Raw genomic sequence first — 19,195 nt, 5'->3', positions numbered from 1 at the left:
GTTAAGGCAGCGTGGGGTGGGCGGGTGGCTGAGCCCGGTCTTACCTTGCAGTGGCACCGGCCTGTGAGGGGGTCACACATGCTGGGCACGGAGCCTGCCTCGTGGCAGTCGCAGGGACGGCAGCTGGGGTAGCCGTGGAAGCCGGGGGCACAGGTGTCACAGCGGCGCCCAGTCACATTGGGTCTGCACCTGTGAGAGGGGGCTCAGTGGCTGGCCGGACCCGCCCCCAACTCCGACCTCTTGGGCCGAACCAAGACCAACCACAGGGCCTACCCCTCCCTCCAAGACCAACCCGAGGCCTACCCCTCCCTCCAGCCCCATCCCCTGAACTGGAAAGTGTGTGCTCGGTGGCAACGCCAGCCCCTGACCCAGGACCAGCCCAGGGCCACGGGGACAGCCCCAGTGCCCAGCTCACTTGCACTGGCCACTGTCCACGTCGCAGGTGGGGTCGGTGAGCTCCTGAACACCGGGCCCTGAGCAGTTACACTCCTCACAGCCCACCAGGGGGTGGCAGCCAAAGCTCTGGGGCTGGCAGACGACGCAGTCGGGCGGGACGGTGCGCGGCGGACAGACGCACTGGCCGGTGAGCTCGTCACACAGGCGGCCTCGGCACTCGCAGGCTGTGGGGAGCACGCACCGGGTGCGGGTGAAGCCCTCTGCCCCGTTGGAGGCCCTGGTGCAGCCTGGGGGGCACGCCCACCCCCACCCAGGTGTGGTTTCGGTTCCAGCCCCGGGCCGCTCCTCTGGGGTGGGGTGAGTTGCCTAGAATTGCCATCTGGTCCCTGCTGTGTGACACCCAGGTCACTACTGCCTGAGGCCCTGCAGACAGGGGCCAGCTGGATGGGTCTGCCGGCGCTAGAACCTCCTCCTGACCACGGCGGCCACGGCGGCCACGGTAGGACGCTTCCTTCCCCCCAGCAGGAAGCCCCCTGGGGAGCAGGTACCACTCCCGCAGCCTCGGGTACTCACGCCTACAGCTGGGGAAGCCCCAGTAGCCAGTGGCACAGCGGGAACAGTCGCGGCCGATGACGTGGGCCCGGCAGGGACACTGGCCCCCAAAGGGCTCACACGTGGGGCCCGTGGCCCCCATTTCGTGGCAGCCGCAAGGCCGAGCCCCGTTGTTATAGAAGAGAGAGAGAGAAGAGGCAGCATCACGACAGAACGGGGACGAGCTCGTGGGGCTGGTTGGGGGAGAAGCAGGTGTGAGGCCAACCCTGGCCCCGAGACCCCTGGCCCCAGCCTGGGCCCCTGTCCTGTCCCAGCCCAGTCCCCACGCTTGCCCAGGATCCCGTGCCCTTGCCCTGCCCCGCCCCGGGCCCCCCACCCTGTCCCAGTCCAGTCCTGGCCCCAAGCCCCAACTCTTGCCGGGGCCCCTTGCCCTTGGCCCACCCCAGGACCCCCCACCCAGCCCTGGCCCCATGCCCCAACCCTTGCCTGGAAACCCCACCTCCTCAGCTCCCCCTTACTGCCCCGCCCCGCCGTGAGCCCCGAGCCCCAGCCCCAGCCCACCTGATGTGGTACCCACGGCTGGCACACTGGCTGATGAAGTCGTAAGACTTGTCCACGGGCTCCTCTCGGAGATAGGTGGGGCTGTAGGCCTCCTCGGGGACCACTAACACATACTCCTAGGGGGTCAGGACCTGGTCACCTTCCCGTGGGCCCCACAGAGGACCCGGAAGGGGGAAGTGTCCCAGACCCTGCCAGCAGGAGCACGCGGTCGGGGGCCTCTGTGACCGGCCAGGACAGCCGTGATGGTAATGGCAGCAACACACCCCAGCACTCGGCCCCAGCAAGGCTGGCAGGAGCTGGGTCCCCACGGGGCTGCTTAGAAGGGAGTCAGCTTCTGGGGCCTAATAGAAGCTTGGGATCCGTGAGGAGAGCCTGGCCTCCTGGTGCCCTCTCCCGTCACTGCCTGCCACACTTGCCTTGGCTCTCCATCTACACCCATCCGGGCCTCCTCCTCCAGGAAGGCCACCCTGCCCAGCAGGGCCCCAGGGGACTGGTGGACCACATCTCGGCTCTTAGGTACTTGCCCCACACTGTGGGCTCACAGCTCGGCCCGGAGGCCCGACGGCTCCTGCTCCTTGGCACCTGGCACAGGGCTGGGCCGAGGCAGACGGGGGAGGCCCCTGGGCTGGGTGGCCGATGGCATGGCAGCTGGGGGGACGGCTGGTCCCTGGACAGGGTCAGGACGTCCACACCCCGAAAGGCTAGCCCCGTGTCAGGCCCTGAGTGTTCTGCACGCAGACGCGGCAGCCTTGGACTCACCAACCAGAGCCAGCGGCCGTCCGGCACCCGCACGGTCACGGTGAGCTCTCTGTCGGTCACATCCAGGACGGCTCGGCCCTCGCACACAACCAGGGCGCGGCAGCCGTAGCCATGTGGGCAGAAGCTGGCGTTGGCATGGCCTGGAGGGAGAGGAAAGGCAGGTCTCTGTGTCCCGCCCACACCCCACGGACCAGCCCTGGTCCTGTGGCCTCATCCCAGGGGCACTCCTGGGGTCAGCAGGGAGGAAGAGATGCCACCGGACAGTGCCCTGGCTGCCAAGGAGCGTGCGGCCGTGACACACAGCAGGGACCTGTGGTCCGTCTGAGGACAGCTGGCCGGGCCCACTCGCATGACGCGGGCCAGAAGCAGCCACGCGCAAAGGCCCACTGGGCACAGACCTGAGCTTGGCCCAGCAGAAACAAAGCACATATACACGTAGGAACGCAAGTCCCATCACCGTGTGTCCCACGGCGAACCCTCGGTTACCCCGGCATGTGACAGGGTGAATCCCGACTTTCACGTGGAGTCAGGAGCAGAGCCAGGCAGAGGGCCGGGAGGCTGGGGCTGCTGTGTGCGCTGGGCCCTGGCCCCCGTTTAAGGACTAAGAAAGGACAGATCTGTCCATGTCTGTGACGACCACCACAGAGCGGGGCTATGTCAGAAGACCCCTGATGGGCTTCTCTCCCGGGGGGCCGCCCCCTGGCCCGCCACGGCCACTCACCTTGCCAGACTCGGCCCCCGCTGATGAGGACCTCCACAGCGAAGGTGGGGTGGTCGGGCTGGAAGCCGTGCAGCAGGAAGGCGTAGCGGCCCAGGGCGGGCACATGAGTGCTGAAGACCACGGTACCCTGCAGGGAAGGAGGGGCTTGGGGAGCAGATGCAGGGGTGGGGACCCGGGCAGGGCTGGCGGCCTGGAATCCCACCCCTGTCCGCAACCCCGTCCCTCCTGGCCCCGGCCCTCACCTGGGGATGGCGCAGCAGCGTGGGCTCCACATCCGGGTCCACGGCAGTGGGGGGCCGAGGCTGGGGCCCCGATGGGGGTGCGCCGGGGATGAGGTCCTGCGACTGGGCCAGCGGGAGGCCAGGGGCCAGCGGCAGCACCCGGCAGTCCCTGAGGAGGATGGGCCGGGCCGGCTTCGGGAAGCGAGACAGCAGGCAGGTGGCACTGGGGATAAGTGCGGAGGTGAGGCCCTGGACCCGGCCAGTGTGGCCCCTCTGGCTGCCCCGGCCCCTCCCGCCACCCCCCTCCCCACACCTGCTGGGGCCGAAGACACCATGACGGCTGACACAGCGGACCCGAGGCTCCACAAACTCCAGGCTGAAGGTCTCCACGGGCACCAGGGTGACACTGTGCTGCGGACGGACGACCAGGCATGGACACGGAAACACGGGCGGGCCCCTCCCTCACCCCTGCATCCGACCTGCATGCCTCTTTGCACCAAGTCTCTGCCTCCTCTGGATGCTTGACCCCAGCCCTCAAGGGCAGTTTCCAGGCCAGGAGCCCATCTCAGCTGTCCTCACAGCTGCCCACCCTGCCGGAGCCCAGATGCACGTTGGCCGCCAGCCTCCCCCTCAGCTCCGGGGAGCTGGCGCGGACACGCACATGGCGAGCACGGGTTCGGAAGAGGCCCTTCCGCCCTGCACCATCTGGCACGACATAGGTGCGTGCTACGGGCACAGCAAAACATAAGCCAGCAGAGCCGTCTGGCAACACCCCACGGGGAAGACCCAGGACGCCGCGTGGCCGACCGGGTGTCGGCATGAGACACGGCCCGGAAGCCTGGGCTGCAGGTTCTGCTGAGAAACTCCAGGACAGGCTGAGGACGCGGCGGTCAGAGCTGGGGTGGCCACAAGGGACAGCAGCGAGGGCTGGTGACGAGCCCTCGGGGCTGTTTAAAATCTTCTGAAGGACCTGACACGGCAGGGGAGTCCCGGGGGCCCGTGCAGTGGGGGTCAGGGCCTTACCAGGAAGAAGCGTGCCTGCTCGGCTGTGAGCCGGACGCTGGCCTCTGTGTCCAGGTGGAAGGCAGCCAGGTGGCGCTGGGCATCCAGTGCGGTACCCCGGCACAGGGTGCTGCGGGAAGGGGCAGGGGTGCTCAGCGGGGCGGGGGGGGGGGGCAGCGCTGGGGCCCGAGCCCTCCCACACAGCTCCCCCAGACTTGAATCCGTGCACCTCCCTGTGCACCTGTAAGGGCAGGGGTGGAGAGGGAGGGCCGCCTGCTGGGGGGCCCGCTGGGGGGTGTGCACGGCCACGCCCAGCTCCTGGTGGCCGTCCTCGTTGGCGTACTCCAGCACCAGCACGTAGTGGCCCGGCCGTGGCACGGCCACCTGAAGCTGAACGTCCACCTGGGGGCGGCACCACGGTCAGAGGCCCCACCCCAGGCCCCATGTTGTCCCCAGACACTGCTAGACACGGCTCTCACCCGCCTCCTCACCTGCCAAGCCCGTTCTCCTTACTGCCTGGGGCACCCTCCCGGACACCCCATGGCCCCCCGCAAAGCCGCCCCTGCATCCCCACGGCCCGCTGCCCAGACACCTAGCTCGGATCTTAGGAATGAACAAATGCCCGCTCCTCCTCACGATGCGCCAGGGGCGGGGCCACTGACCCCCCATCTACAAATGAGGCCCCAAAGTCAAACTTGTGTCCTGTCCTGGCAATATGCACCCCACCCCCTCCCCGCACTCCAGACCCTGCCCCTCTACAAGGTCCCAGGAACACCCACGTCACTGCCCAGGCAGGCGGCCAGGGGCGGGTGTGAGGGGCTAAGCTGCTCCGTGGGGCAAGGCCGGGGTAGGCTGTTGTCCTGGCGACACAGGGCCTCCGGTCCTGCCGCAGAGGGGAAGCCGTCCAGGGGCAGGTGGCTGTAGAGGAGGCAGCTGGGGTGGGGGAGGGGGAACGTGGCTGCGGTCAGCAGGGGCGAGCAGCCCGGGCCCAGGGAGGGGCAGACCCTCCCGCCCCCACCGGGCCGGCGCTCACGTGTGCCCGGAGCGCTGGGCGGGGGGCCGGAAGGCGCAGGCCTCGGTCACCCGCAGCTGCAGGAGGGCCGCCTCGTAGTAGGTGCTGGGAAGTAAAACCACATAGTCCTGGCGGGCAGGGGATGAGGTCGGTACACTGGCCCTTGGCCCGGGCCCGGGGCCCCACCCACTCAGCCCCCACCTCACCAGGAGCACCCCTTCAGCCTCCACGAGCAGGGTCCAGGCGCCGGGGTTCAGCACGAAGGGCTCGCCGAAGCCCCTCTGGGGCACTGTGACAAAGGCAGGCTCCGTGCTGGGCGGGAAGGTGACGGGCTGGCTCTGTTCTGTGCCTGGGGACACAGAATGTGAGACCCTCGACCCTGCCCATGGGCCACCCCGGGCAGGGGAAGGCGACAGGTACACCAGGGCCAGGGCATAGGCTGCCCCCCACCCACCCACGGGCCCAGGCGGGCCGCAGGGAGGGGCGGGGAGCGGGCGCGGGGCCGCCCCGGCACTCACAGTTGACGCAGGTGGCCGACCTGCCCTCCTCTCGCACAGAGACGTGCCCACTCACGCTGGCGGGCCCACGGTTGACATAGCGGAAGACCAGCCAGAAGAGGTCGGGGGAGGTCACGTTCAGCTTTGCCACGATCCTGGGCTGGGGGGGGAAGGGGCATGGAGAACCAGGCGGCCCCTCCCCAGCCACGCCTTGCCCGCCCCCTCCATCCGTTGCGGGGGCGCCTGAGGCCCACGCCGGGGAGGCGGTCCCCACCTGCACGGGTGTCATCTGCGCGTAGCCCCTCCAGCTGAAGCTCTCGAACTCGAGGGGGTTGAAGCCGAAGCGCACGGTGTGGCCACCCGGCGTGGCCGCCTCCTCCAGCTCCAGGCGGAGGTCGTGCAGGTCGGGGAGGTAGTGGTCTCGCGCCGGCCTGGCCGCGGCAGGGGTGGTCAGAGGCAGCCCACAGGGTCCCCGGCGGGTGAGCCACCCAGCCAGCCCCCTGCCCCCCCGAGCCAGGGGCGGCGGCACCCACTCGCTGCAGGTGAGGCCCTGGGTGTTGGGGCGGCACCGGCAGGCGCCTGTCCTCGGGTCACAGCCCTGTCCCAGCGCACCACCGACGTCACACCGGCAGCCTGCGGTGGGGGGGAACAAGGTCCACGCTGCTCGCTGCCCTCTCCGCCCCCACCCCGGCCTCGCGGCTCTGCCCACAGTGGGCTCTGGACCCTGCTCCGGCCACCCAGGCCCCTGGGGCTCTGTCCACTGTCTGTGGAGGGCAACAGGGGCCAAGAGGCCAGCTCCAAAGGGCCACCGGGGGCTCTGGGGGGGCGCAGGATGGAGGGCGGGAGATGGAGCAGCCCCTCCCTTCCGTGCCCAGCACAGGCCTCCCCAGACCAAGGTGCCCGCCTCACGCATCCTTCCCTGGCCTCAGCCTCCCCCGGGATATCGGCTGAGGGCCACGGGGCACATACTGCGGCAGCCGAAGTAGTCAGCCTGGTCTAGCCCGAAGAAGCCATCCCGGCACGCCGCACAGGTCTGGCCGCACACGTGAGCTTTGCAAGAGCACTGGCCATCGCCCTGCGGCAGAGGGGTGCGGGGAGGTGAGACCATGCCGGGCAGAGTGGGGTCTGGACGTGCCAGTCCCACAGCCCCCGGGCAGCTCGGGCCTCGGACTCACCGGCCGGCACTCGGCAAGTCCGCCCACCGTGCCCCGGGGATCACAGCTGCAGCCTGGCGGAGAGAGAGGAAGCCTGGACGCTGCGGGGCCGGCCCTCAGCTCCCCGCGCTGCTGCCCTCCCCTCGACTCCCCAGCGCCCCCGTGCTCCCCCCTCCGCCACAGACTCACGGGTGCAGCCCTCGGGATTCCCGGGACTCAGCCCCCAGAACCCGGGTTTACAGCGATCGCAGCTGGGCCCCTCCACGTGGGCCCGGCACGTACAGGGGGCCTGGGCCTGGGAGAAGAAGGGATTGAGGGTCAGGACGGGTCCCTGCCCCGTCCCCCCTACCCAAAACCCTCAGCCCTGGAGCCCCGACACAGCCCCATCCCTGGCCCGTCCCTGGACTGGGGACAGAGGACAAGCCAGGGGAAGAAACGGCCCGAGGTTGCCAAGGCGACAGCAGCGCGGGAGTGAGGGGCGGCCCTCCCCTGACGGCCGACCAGGGCTTACCTCAGGAAGGCTGGGATCCGCCGGGGCCAGGCCGGCAGGGTGGCAGGAGCCGGCTGGGGAGAGACCCAGCCTGCGGTCACTTCGCCATCACGGACTCCGATGGCCACAGGCCTCCCCAGGCCTGGCCCGGACCCGCGCGCCCACGCACCCTCCCCCACTCCAGGGAACAGGAACGAGTGCGACAAGCCACGAGGCCTGCGGACGTGTGTGTGAACACGGGCTGCGCAGACAGCTGTGAACACGCGTGCACGAAGCCCGCGGACACAGGGCGATGGACCTGCACACCGAGGACGGAGCCACGGACACGTGCATATGACCGTCCACACGCAGCACGTGGTGCTCACGTGGCCGTGCGCAGGGACGGCCGCAGGAACCCACGCAAGTGCTACGTGGCCCGTGCGCGGGGACGACACAGGAAGGACACACATGGCACGGGACAGGCCCACGGCACGCGCTCACCTTCACAGTAGGGGAAGTTGTAGGCGCCTGGCGCGCACATGTCACACTGCAGCCCCGTCACCCGGGGCCGGCAGGGGCACTGCCCGCTGCGGGAGTCACAGGACACGTGCAGGGAGCCCTCGGCGGAGCAGCGGCAGGCTAGGCAAGGATGGCAGGGCGTGGGCATGCGGTGGGGACACGCCCGCCCTCCCTGCCCCCCGCACGGGCACTCACGGGCACAGTCGGGGAAGCCGTGGAAGCCGGGGCTGCACTCCTGGCAGGTGGTGCCCGCGTAGCCTGGGCGGCAGTGGCACATCCCGCTCGCCCTGCAGAGCTGGTCCAGGGAACCCCGGGGGTCACAGGTGCAGGCTGCAGGGGACAGGGGTTAGGTCCCGGGCGTGTGGCAGGTCCTCCTGCTCCCCTCAGGCCCCCTCCAGCCCTCTGCTCACCGCGGCAGTTAGGGTAGCCATGGTAGCCTGGGCGGCAGCGGTCACAGTGAGGGCCATCAAACTCTGGTCGGCACAGGCAGTGACCAGCCTCATCACAGCCCTCAGGCAGGGTCCCCACAGGGCTGCAGCCACACACTAGGGAGCAAAGCAGCACACCGGGGCCCCTAAGCCAGGCAGGCCATGCCCCGGGCCCCACACCCACCCGTGCCCGCTGGGGAGGCCTCGCTCACACTGGCAGAGAGGGAAGTGGAAGTAGCCCGGGGCACAGCGGTCACACGCGGGCCCCTCGAAGCCCTCCCGGCAGGTGCAGCGGCCCGAGTCCTGGTCACAGTCCCCATCCACCACTCCAGGGCTGGAGCACTGGCACGCTGCGGGAGGGGGGACCGTGCTCAGTCGGAGAGGGGACAGGCTCCCAGGGTCGGGGGACAGGGTCAGGGCGACACTCACGCTGGCAGCTGGGGCCATAGAAGCCCGGGGCGCAGTGCTCGCAGTGGATGCCCTGGAAGCCAGGTTTGCACACGCAGCGTCCCAGCCGTGGGTCCCTGCGGCAGGCGTTGCCCTGGGTCCCTGCAGCACTGCAGTCACAGTCTGGCGGGGGGAGGGGGGTTCAGACGCCCGCAGACCCGGCCCTCCCTGCTGGAGACCCTGCCCGCCACACACTCGCTCCCTCGTCTCCACACCGTGCTAACACCGTGCCAGGAGGCAGAAACTGCCAGAAGGCGGAGCCGCTGTCTGTGGAGAAGCGTGTCACAGAATCAGGGTGGCCCAAACTCGCGGGACACTGTTGGCAACGCAACTGCTAAGTCCGCGGTAGGCGCCAACACAACCAGAGAAGACGTAAAAACGAAACGGTAACAAGGCAAAAAAGAGACTCCAATCTGATTTATGAGTAATTCTGCAGCTCAGAAAAGAGGAGGGAACATCTTACGCGCAAAAAGAAGTCACGACCACTGTTTGTTGCTCGTAGAAAGTGACGGTCTGATATTTGTCGAGCGCAGGGTGACCCCCGGCTGGACCAGAGAGGGACAGAACACTGAAATCCCTCAAGAAGAAAGGCAAGTCATCCCAAACTGAAACCCGTCTGCTGCCCAACCCGGCAAGACACGGGCGGGAAGGAGGGGTCTCAGGAGACGGAGAAGCAGGAGCTGGAGCAGGAGCGGGCCCCGCCTGACCGCCATGGCCTTACCCGGGCCACGGCTCTTCTCACGACTAGAACCAGAGGCCTCAGTTTGGCTCCTGAAGGAAAATCGAGTCATGTTCTCTTGAAAAGATGCACCTTGAACCCAGGACCCAGACGGGCCACGGACAGCTTCGTGAGGGGACAGCAAGGTGCAGAGAAGGCAGGCAGAGACCCCAGAACATTCCAGGGAACCCAAGGCCACGAGCACCAGTGGGACGACAGGGAGCTCGCCACCCGGGTCTGCAGGATGCCCCGCAATCTAAGAGCAGGACCACGGGGTCACGGGGTGCCAAGGGCCAAAACCCCTGAGTTGGAAGGTTCTAGCAAAACCACCATCCTGGACAGAAGGGCTGGAGACTCCATCCCCAGACCCTGACGAGGTTGGAGCAGGGACGTGTGGATTTAAACACCTCGATGAACACATGCGTCAGTGGGCGTACACGTGGCCGCCTGTACCTGCACGGCTGTCACGGACCCCTCACACGTTCCTGGAACATTCCAAAGGGCATCACGTTCTAGCTGAGAAGCAAAGACCCCATCTGACCCCGGTGCGGCGAACCGCGGACTGAGCCGTCACACAAGGACAGAACGGCCGCGTCACCGCCCCGCGGGAGGGGCCGGCCAGGCGGCCCTCCGTCTCCCTCTGCCCTGTCCCCACGCGTGGTGTGTGCTCTCTCTCTCAAATAAATAAATAAATAAATAAAATCTTTAAAAAAAAAAAAAGGAGGTTAGATCTCTCCCCCAAACTGAAACGAGAAAAACCCCAGCAGATCTCATAGACGGAATCTTAAGCTGTAACTTAAAAACACCAATAAATTCAGGAAACTTCTGCTACGCCTAATAAGTGGAGGAGGAAATAGAAGAAATTGGACCAGACAGTAAGAGAAATGAAAGGCACAATTCACGATGGAAAGTTGTGCATGATTTTTTTTTTTTTTTTAAGATTTTATCTATTTGACAGAGAGACACAGCAAGAGGGAGCACAAGCAGGAGGAGCAGGAGGGGGGGAAGCAGGCTCCCCGCTGAGCAGGGAGCCCGATGCGGGGCTCGATCCCAGGACCCTGAGATCATGACCTGAGCTGAAGGCAGCAGCTTAACCCGCTGAGCCACCCAGGTGCCCCTGGGCGTGTGTTTTATACCAATACAGTTTTAAAATCCAAAGGACACGATCTGCTAAGGAAAAATGACTCAAACCGACCTACGCTCAGGTGGGAAATGAACACAAGAACCAGACAAGAAATGACGAGCACTGAAGACCAGCAGGGTCAGGACCAGGCATCCTGCTAAGTTCCATCAAAGTCCTAAGATTTGGGTGGTTTCTGGGGCGTCTGGGGGCTCAGCGGATGAAGGGTCTGCCTTCAGCTCAGGTCACAGCCTCAGGGTCCTGGGATCGCGCCCCGCATGGGGCTCCCTGCTCAGCGGGGAACCTGCTTCCCCCTCTCCTGCTCCCCCATTCATGTGCTCTCTCTCAAATAAACAAAATGTTGAAGGAAGGAAGGAAGGAAAAAGGCAGGAAAGGAAGGAAGAAATGATGTGTAGACCGCTGTGGAGCGTAACCAAGTGTGGGTCATTTCCCAAGTATTTTCAATTACAAAACTTAAGCAAGACGGCCCACACACACCCCACAGAAAAACCACCAGGAAAGCTTTCATCCAGCCTCCCTTACGAAAACAGACACACAGGTGCTCGCTAGGAGAGGCACGGGTAGAATTCCTTGCACGATCCGCGGCCTGGCACTGAAGCCGCAGCGGCGTGGGCCGTCTGCAGCGCCGACCCTGGGCCGGGGGGATGGGAGGGCCCCCAGCACGTCTGCTGGGCATCAACAACCCACAGCCCCAGGGCCGCTCAGCGGCTCTGCAAATCAGGTCTTCCCGGAATGCAGCCAGGCTCACGCACGTCCACAGGCTCGATGCCACGATCCAGCCACGATTCAGCCACGGCGCGTGACGGCGGGGCTCCAGAGCCATGCACGATAGGACACATGGCCCTCGCCGTCGAGAGCAGGCCAGTACCCTCCAGCTCCTCCTGGGAGAAGGCCGCCGACCCGCGTTCCCAGCACCGAAGCGAAGCAGACACAAACACGTACGGAGAAACCACCGAACAGCGACAGGCACGAGTGAGCGAGTGGAGCGTGTGCCACGTGCGCACGCGTCGGAGGGAGTCAGAGTCAAGAACTGCGGCCACAGGACCCACTGGGGGTCCACGTGCCAGCCCAGGGAACAGGAACCCTGAAGACACAGGGCGGGAGGCCCCGCCGGGACACGGGGTGCGCGGAGAGCCCGCCCGCAGACAGAAACGTGAGCACGGAGCCCGACGACACACGCCCCAGGAAAGCAGATACGCGCTCAGGACACACTCAAAAGAAGGTCCCCTCACAGATGTGTCAAAGAAACACAGGAGACGACAAATGCCAAATGCGGTCTAACCAAGACCCCGCCGGCAGCTGCGCACTCCCCGTTATGAAGGTGCGTCCCGAGAGGTGCGCCCAATTCCAGACACATGGCAGGAGGTGGGGGTCCCAGCCGGCCGAACTGACAGCCACAAGCAGGGCCCGGGGTCCGGCGAGGACCGTCTGTGCCTACGGATGCCGCTACCGTCACGTCGCCCAACACGGCTTCTTTCAAGACAGTGATTTGGCAACCTACAGCCCAGAATGTGCCAGAACAGGCAAGTCTCGTGACTCAGAACCTTCTAGGAAATTGTTTTACAGAAATTATTGAGAATTTATGGAAAGCTTGGGCTGCAAGGATGTTTACTGTATCATTTTTTTTTAGTTGGAAAGAACTTAAATTTCCAACAATTTGGGCTTGACTGAAGAAATGCTACATCTGTCCGACGACACAGAACATGAGGAGACGTGCTGACAGGAGCGGCGCAGGAGAGCCAGAGCAGCTCCCAGGGCACGCGCCGGTCTGCGCCCAGCACCGGGGGCAGCGCGTGGGAGGGGCCCGGCTGTGGGGGAGGGGCCGCGCGACAGTGACGCGACCCTGGGTACCCCTGTTCTGCTTCATGCAGTAGGTCTCCTAACACGAAGACGCATCACGTGCATGAAAACACAAGAGCCGGACATGACCCCACACGACAATCCCACTCTCAGGGGGGCTTCTGTGGGGGCCGGGGCGGGACGGGGCCTCGGCGGACACTTACTCACGATCTGTCCCGCCGGCAGCACTTGCTCTCCGGTGTCATTGGAGGAGAAGGGGGGCACCGCTGAGGGAAGAGACAGCATGGGTCAGCTCGGCGCAGCCGGAGGGGCAGACAGGACCGAGGGCTCCGCCCCGGGTCCCCCACAGGGCTCTGGGGACTGTGGCCCAGCCCCCCCCCCCCGCCCCCCAGCCGACGCCCTCACGGTAGCAGCGCGGGAAGCCGGTGAAGCCCTCGGCGCAGGCGGCGCAGTGCTCGCCCGTGAAGTTGGGCCGGCAGTAGCAGCGGCCCGTCAGGTCCTCACACGTCCCGTCCATGAAGTCCGACTCGCAGTTGCAGCCTGGGCGGGCACCGGGGCCTCGTGAGACCCCGAGTAGGGGGCCACGGGGCTGGCTCTGCCTCCCCAGCGCGGGCAAGGGGGAGGAGAGCCAGGCCGGGCCTCCTGGAGCAGCACGGGGCCCCCCCGACACCCCCGTCCCCCAGGAGCCCCCCTCCCTGGGCTGACCCCACTCACGGCGGCAAGCATGGGGAGAGTCGAGGGGCTGGTCTGGGGCCCGGAAGAAGCCGGGCAGGCAGCGCTCACAGTTGATGCCGGTGGTGTGATGCTGGAGCCGGACGGGGCCGCTGAGTGCGGAGACCCTCCCGCCCCCCAACTCCCCCCACTCTGGCCCTGGGTGCACCACGCCGGGGGCCCCGGGCCACCACCCCATGCCCCGGCCCAGCCAGCTTGCCACCACGGGCCCCCCGCCTCCCCCAACTCCCACCTGGCAGTCGATGCACACGCCCCCTCCCTGGTAGACGTTGTCCTGGTTCTGGCTGGCGCTGAGCCGGTCTACCTCAGGGTCATAGAAGCAGTCATCGGCGTGGCCGTGGCAGTTGCAGGCTGGAGAGAAGGGGCAGAGCTGTTACAGGCCTCCCGGGACCCGCCTCGCAGGGACCCCCAGGGCACATCTCACAAACCACCAGCGGCCCCGGATGTGGCTGGTGTGGGGGACGGCACACACCACGTGGCCGGGGCAGAGCTGGGCGAGTGGGGTGGGGGCTGCTGGTGAGGAGGGCGTGCGTGCCGGTGAGCAGGAGCCGGTGAGCAGGGGCTGGACACTCACACTGGCACTCGTTGGCGCTGTCGGCGGTGGCCGGCTTCCACGGCCGCTGGTGGAAGCCGGGGCAGCAGCGGTCGCAGGAGCCCCCACACGTGTTGTGCTGACAGGTGCACTGCAGCCTGTGGGGACACGGGACAGGAGGGGCCACACTGTGGACCTGGGGGCACAGGGGCCGCACCCAGCCTTCACGGAGCGGAGCAGGAGGGACTGGATGTGTCGGCGGGTGGGGACTGGGACGGGGACGGAGTGGGCAGTGCGGGCGGGCCCCACCTGCAGAGCACCTGGCCAGGTCCTTCAGGATCGAGCTAACCCCTCCTTGCCACGGCCGGGCCCTCAGGCCGAGCCCACAGCCTCCCTGGGCAGGGGCGTAGGCCCGGGTCTCCCTCAGCAGTATGAGCTCAGCCAGACGCCCCCATGCTTCCAGGGTGCCTCCCCAGGGGCAAAGGGCCAGGAACGGCTTCCTCTTCCAGCGGGGGTGGACACCAGGCAGAGGTTGGAATCCTGCCAGCTGTTCTGGAGAGCGGCTCCTGCCGGCTCAGGGGGACAGCTGGCCACGGCTCAGGCCTGAGGTCGCAGCCTCCAACCGCTCACACACCCCTACCAGAGTCGCACCCGACACGCCCCTCCATGACTCAGCCACAGTGGGGCTGCCTGCTCAGTGGGCCCAGGGCCAACACCGCACCTGCTATGCTCGGTACCGAGCCGGACCTTGGAAACTGGTCAGCGGAGCCCCAGGCCTCAGACCACACGGTCAGAGCCCAGTCCCCTGCAACCCAAAGTGTCTGCAGGGCCCTGGGAATCAACATTACGGCCCTCGGGGTCTGGGCCATTTGGAGGGCCTCTGGGGGACAGGGAGCAGGAGCAGCTCTAGGAAGCCAGCCTGTCTCCGCCCGGCTCTGCCAGTTTGATGTTGGACCTGCAGCTGGCGTCTGGCTGTGCCGCGGTCTGCGTAGGGCACCGGGAAACGACCCAGGACTGGAGTCGGGCGGGGACACCACAGGTCACTGGGCCAAGGACCCCACAAAAACCCTGGGGAGCGACCATCCCCCACCAAGCACAGACGAGGCATTGCCGCAGGACCAGCGGGACACAATGCGGCCGGGCCTGTCAACGCAACAGTCGGCATGGTCCAACCCCAGGAATCGGGGAGCAAGTAGGTAGAAACGATAAAATAAGAATGCTTAAAGTTATAACCAAACACAAACTAACTAAAACACAGGAATTGCAATGCTATGAAAAAACAGAGAGATGTGGGGCGCCTGGGTGGCTCAGCGGGTTGGGCCTCTGCCTTCGGCTCAGGTCATGATCTCAGGGTCCTGGGATCGAGCCCCACGTCGGGCTCTCTGCTTGGCGGGGAGCCTGCTTCTCCCTCTCTCTCTGCCTGCCTCTCTACCTACTTATGATCTCTGTCTGTGTCAAATAAATAAATAAAATCTTAAAAAAAAAAAAAAGAGAGATGTGGCCAAAGAACCAGACACAACTTCTACAGATGGAAAATAAAATCACTGCAACTGAAGACAGCGGACGGACAACACCCGGCTGGAGGTTCGGTGATCCCAAGAACCGACCCAGAGCAGCTCAGAAGGCAGAGAGGGAACCACAAGAGACTTTCAGAGACAGAAGGAGACCATAGGGAGACGCGTCCACGGCACGGGATTCCAGAAAGAGGAAAGAGGTAGAAGTGAGAGCTGATGGCCAGGGAAGGTCTTGAATGAACGACACACACTCTCAGACTCAAAAGGCAGGAGTCGGGCCTCTGGGTGGCTCAGTGGTCAAGCGTCTGCCTTTGGCCTCAGGTCACGATCCAGGGGTCCTGGGATCGAGATTGGGCTCCCTGCTTAGCGGGAAGCCTGCTTCTCCCTCTCCCACTCCCCCCACCTGTGTTCCCTTTCTGTCTCTCTCTCTCTGTGTGTCAAATAAATAAATAATCTTCTAAAAAAAAAAAAGAAAAGAAAAAGAAAGAAAAGGGCAGGAGTCCTGAGCCACGGAAGACCTATGGCTCCTGGCTGCCGTAGAGGAAATCCGCAGAGAACCAGGCGAAGGTCACAGCACCCTCCAGCAGGGGCAGACAAGCCAGAGGGGCAACGACGCAGGTGACTGTGGACTCTGCCAACCATCGAGACGCCAGGTGACGCGACGGCATGGCCGCCAACCGGAGTTCTGTAGCCAGCTCAACTACCCACCGAGGGGAAAGCTGACACAGCCGCCGCGGCAGCGGTCGTCGGACAGGGACACGGCCTCACGGCAACACCAACCAGAGGACGCACTTCGGGCAAAGGGAACCAAGTGGCCAGGGGTGCAAGGTGAGTCAAGGAGCGGCGCGGGTCAAGGGCCTGGGCGGGTCAGGAGGCGGCTCCCAGGCCGCAGGGACAGAGCGCCTGCTTACAGGGCCGTGTGGGCAGACGCAACAGCGGGTCAACCACGCCCGTCGAGGGCCACCACTGCCGTGAACAGTCCTGCCCCCGGCTGAACACACGTGTCCCCGAGAACACACAGACTAGTCCCCGCGGTGATGGTATCTGGACGTGGGGCCTGTGAGGGGTGATTAGGTCTTAAGGATGGAGCCCCCATCAGTGGGCGTAGTGTCCTTGTAAAAGGACCCCAGAGAGCTCCCTCACCCCCTGTGCCACGTGAGGACACCCCGAGACATGGGCCCTTGTCGGCCTCGAGAACAGCGTAAGTTTCTGTTGTTTACGAGCCCCTCGTCTACGGTATGTGGTGACGGCGACCCAACCGGACTGAGACAGCAACCGAAGCAAGACACGGAACTTCCAAACCAAAGGAAGGGGGAGTGAGTAAGGGGTTCAGGACAGAGCGAGGCAGGCAGCCGGCAAAGCGGTGGTGTGATGGGGGGTGAGGGTGCAGGTGGGGACGGGGACGGTGGTCCGGGCAGGGGCTGATGGCTGGACACGACGGGGTCGGGGTACGAAGGGCCGGAGCTCTCCCGGGAGAAGCGGCTGCGGCGCAGGGCACGGCAGCAGGGTGCGCAGGGCAGCCCGGTGCCCCAAAACACGGTGTGTGGGAGGTGCTGGTGTCCGTGCTTCTGGAAAAACCGCCCAGCCCAGCCCACCCCTCGCGCCCCCAGGCAGAGCCGGGCTCGGGCACACCCTGGTACAGGGGAGTCAGAGCGGACGCCAACGCCTCCCCAGCAAGTAAGGGCCGCCCGCCGCTCCTCTGAGGCTGGTCTGGTGCCCGCGAGCGCCCCTCTCTGCCAGCGCACTGGGCACTGAACTTCCCAGAGCCACCAGCAGCGCCTGAGCTCCGGAAGCCGTGCGCAGAGACCACGCCGGGTGGCAAGGGAGCAGCTGGGGACAGCAAGGAGCGTCTTATCCGTGTCCTGAGGGAAGGGAGGGGCTGGAGAACAGGGACGCGCAGCCTCAGGCCAAGGACACCCCCACTGCTCCACACAGGGCCCCGGCTTCTGCGGGGGTGGCAGGGGCCTCTGGCTACAAGACAAAGAGGTCCTCCCAGGCACGGGACAGCCCTGCACTTCGCCACACACCTAAGGGGATAGAGGCCAGGGGTGGCCACGCAGGACGAGGGACACAGTGGGCAGTGGAACCGGGTCTCCCGCTCCCTGCACTGGGAAGGGGATGAGGAGGACGGGGGCAGCCTCACCTGTAGGGGTCTGTGGGGTCTTGGGCATCGCAGACGTCCGCGTGGCCGTGGCAGACACAGCGGCCGCCAATGCTGATGTCCTTGATGCTGTAGTAGTACTGTTGGGGGGGGGGCAGTGAGTGCCACGGCCCCCTGCCCCAGCCGGGCCCCGCCGGCCCCACAGCCCCTCCGGACCCCGGCCGCGCCTTACCCGGCGGGTGACGGTAGGGTCCCGCAGCGCCTTGCCCATGAGGTGGCCCAGCAGCGTGTTGGTGCGCAGGAGCCGCAGGCGCACGTTGCTGGCTTTGGTGAACTCCCGCAGCAGGGGTGAGGAGGAGAAGTTCCTGGCCCCCGGGCGCCCGTTCACCAGGGACACCACAATCTGCACGCGGGGCAGAGGGTCAGGCCGGGGGGGGGGGGGCTGCCACCCTCCCACGAGCGGGGCCCCCCCCCCGCCTGTGGCCCCGGGGCCCACCTCGCCGTTCTCCAGGGGCACGATCCTCGAGTGCTCGGTGGAACAGATGACGTGGTCGTCCCGCGCGATGCGCTCCAGCGTCTGCGGCCCGAACCGTTCCAGGCAGTCCCTCTTGGACGCTGTGGGGACGCGGGGCCCCGGAGCGCGCTGGAGCACTGCCACTCCCCGACGGGCCGCCCTGCCACCCCCGCGGCGCCGGGTTGAAGGAGGAGGGAGGTGCCTCCCCAGGAGGGCACGGAGGACGGGGCGGCCCCTGCCCGAGCCCAGAAACCCTGCACTTGCGCACGCCTTGAGGACTGACCCCTCCCGGCCTTCGCCACACGTGCCTCTCTCTGCAGAGACAAGTGCCCCCCACGTCCCCATCCTTGGACGTCCATTTCCAACTGCTCTCGCCCATGGAGTTCTGGGGGACCCGTGACCGAGGCCCACCCAATCGCAGGCTCCCATGGTGATCGGTCACGGAGGCCTCGGACATGGCAGGCTAGGGAGCCAGCGCGCCTCCCACCCGTGTTCCTTCAGGAGCTGCCGGACCATGAAGCCGGTCGAGAGGGAGGCAAGAGGGAGCGCCAGGGACGCCTGGTGCCTCCAGCCTCTGGGCCCAGCCGGGGCCCACATCAGGGACAGGAGCTGCTTCCCACGCCCCTGCCCCGGGAACGCACGTCTCATGCCCCTGACACATGCGGGAGGGAGGGCCTGAGGGCTGGCCTGGCATGTGGGACGCTGAAGGAGCCCAGCCACAGCAGCCCACCCCAGGGGACGGCCCCCATCAGCCCCCACCCGGAGACTCACAAGCAAAGAACTGCCATGGCTGGTAGGTGTGGCCGAAGTCTGTGGACCGCTCCAGCACCCAGAGGTCTGGCCGCGGCGAGTTGGCGAACTTGATCAGCACGTAGGCCACGTGGAAGACCTGGGGGGGGGGGGCGGTGTTGACGTCCCAGGCCCCTCCACTCAGCTCAGGGCCCCCAACACTCGGGGTGCCGCCCCAACCTGTCAGGTGGGCTCTTTTCCCGCACTGGCCATCTGGGGATCTGGCCTGTGGGGGCCAGCCAGCTCAGAGGGCGGCCCCCAGCTCACTTGGGCCCGTGGCTGAGGCTGGCTCCGGGGACACAGAGGCAAAGGGTAGGACCCCCCAGTTTCTGAAGGTCCCCCCTCCTGGGCCGAGGGGCGCCTCCCTCCATCGCTGCCCTAGAAGCACAGGGGTCAGGCTCGGAGGCCACAGGCGGACCTGTGGGGGCTAGGATGGCAGGGGCACACAGGGGCAGCCTGTCCAGCGTCCAGGCAGTGAGGCCAGCGGCCTGGACAGGAGCTCATTCCACGGTCCCCGAAGCTCCGGCGGCCAGGCCTGGGCAGGTGGCCGGAGGGTAGCCCAGCTCCCACACAGGCCTCTCCAAACAGCCGGCAGCTCAGGACGGGGCCCCCGTCC

General features: G+C 66.4%; 1 protein-coding gene across 7 annotated transcripts in view; it reads right to left on the bottom strand.

Annotated features, from left to right (window-relative positions):
• The window catches only part of LAMA5 (laminin subunit alpha 5), a 46,833-nt gene that overhangs the window by 14,413 nt on the left and 13,225 nt on the right, over positions 1-19,195 (bottom strand). For 5 of the 7 annotated variants that reach the window (XR_004287377.1, XM_032350139.1, XM_032350137.1 and 2 more), the window contains 34 exons: positions 18,562-18,679; positions 17,773-17,891; positions 17,509-17,679; positions 17,319-17,416; positions 13,704-13,819; positions 13,362-13,480; positions 13,112-13,202; positions 12,803-12,937; positions 12,601-12,663; positions 8,721-8,861; positions 8,504-8,641; positions 8,274-8,408; positions 8,059-8,193; positions 7,846-7,983; positions 7,387-7,439; positions 7,065-7,170; positions 6,897-6,949; positions 6,691-6,796; positions 6,255-6,354; positions 5,996-6,152; positions 5,743-5,881; positions 5,431-5,573; positions 5,246-5,352; positions 4,992-5,145; positions 4,454-4,614; positions 4,234-4,342; positions 3,524-3,621; positions 3,232-3,433; positions 2,990-3,116; positions 2,269-2,408; positions 1,510-1,625; positions 970-1,181; positions 416-620; positions 45-189 (listed from right to left, as the gene is read on the bottom strand). Coding sequence is in view for 6 of the 7 variants with exons in the window: in XM_032350139.1 (XP_032206030.1) it covers positions 45-189; positions 416-620; positions 970-1,181; positions 1,510-1,625; positions 2,269-2,408; positions 2,990-3,116; positions 3,232-3,433; positions 3,524-3,621; positions 4,234-4,342; positions 4,454-4,614; positions 4,992-5,145; positions 5,246-5,352; positions 5,431-5,573; positions 5,743-5,881; positions 5,996-6,152; positions 6,255-6,354; positions 6,691-6,796; positions 6,897-6,949; positions 7,065-7,170; positions 7,387-7,439; positions 7,846-7,983; positions 8,059-8,193; positions 8,274-8,408; positions 8,504-8,641; positions 8,721-8,861; positions 12,601-12,663; positions 12,803-12,937; positions 13,112-13,202; positions 13,362-13,480; positions 13,704-13,819; positions 17,319-17,416; positions 17,509-17,679; positions 17,773-17,891; positions 18,562-18,679 (4,350 nt within the window). In the remaining variant the exon portion in view is untranslated. Of the gene's footprint in view, positions 1-44; positions 190-415; positions 621-969; positions 1,182-1,509; positions 1,626-2,268; positions 2,409-2,989; positions 3,117-3,231; positions 3,434-3,523; positions 3,622-4,233; positions 4,343-4,453; positions 4,615-4,991; positions 5,146-5,245; positions 5,353-5,430; positions 5,574-5,742; positions 5,882-5,995; positions 6,153-6,254; positions 6,355-6,690; positions 6,797-6,896; positions 6,950-7,064; positions 7,171-7,386; positions 7,440-7,845; positions 7,984-8,058; positions 8,194-8,273; positions 8,409-8,475; positions 8,642-8,720; positions 8,862-12,600; positions 12,664-12,802; positions 12,938-13,111; positions 13,203-13,361; positions 13,481-13,703; positions 13,820-17,318; positions 17,417-17,508; positions 17,680-17,772; positions 17,892-18,561; positions 18,680-19,195 lie in introns of those variants that run through there. The other 2 variants (XM_032350135.1, XM_032350138.1) reach the window with 2 other exon arrangements.

The sequence above is a fragment of the Mustela erminea genome, chromosome 7 (genome assembly GCF_009829155.1).
Source record: "Mustela erminea isolate mMusErm1 chromosome 7, mMusErm1.Pri, whole genome shotgun sequence".
NCBI lineage: Eukaryota > Metazoa > Chordata > Mammalia > Carnivora > Mustelidae > Mustela > Mustela erminea.
The sequence above is the reverse complement of the archived record's forward strand: the minus strand, read 5'-3'. Positions and strand labels throughout refer to the sequence as shown.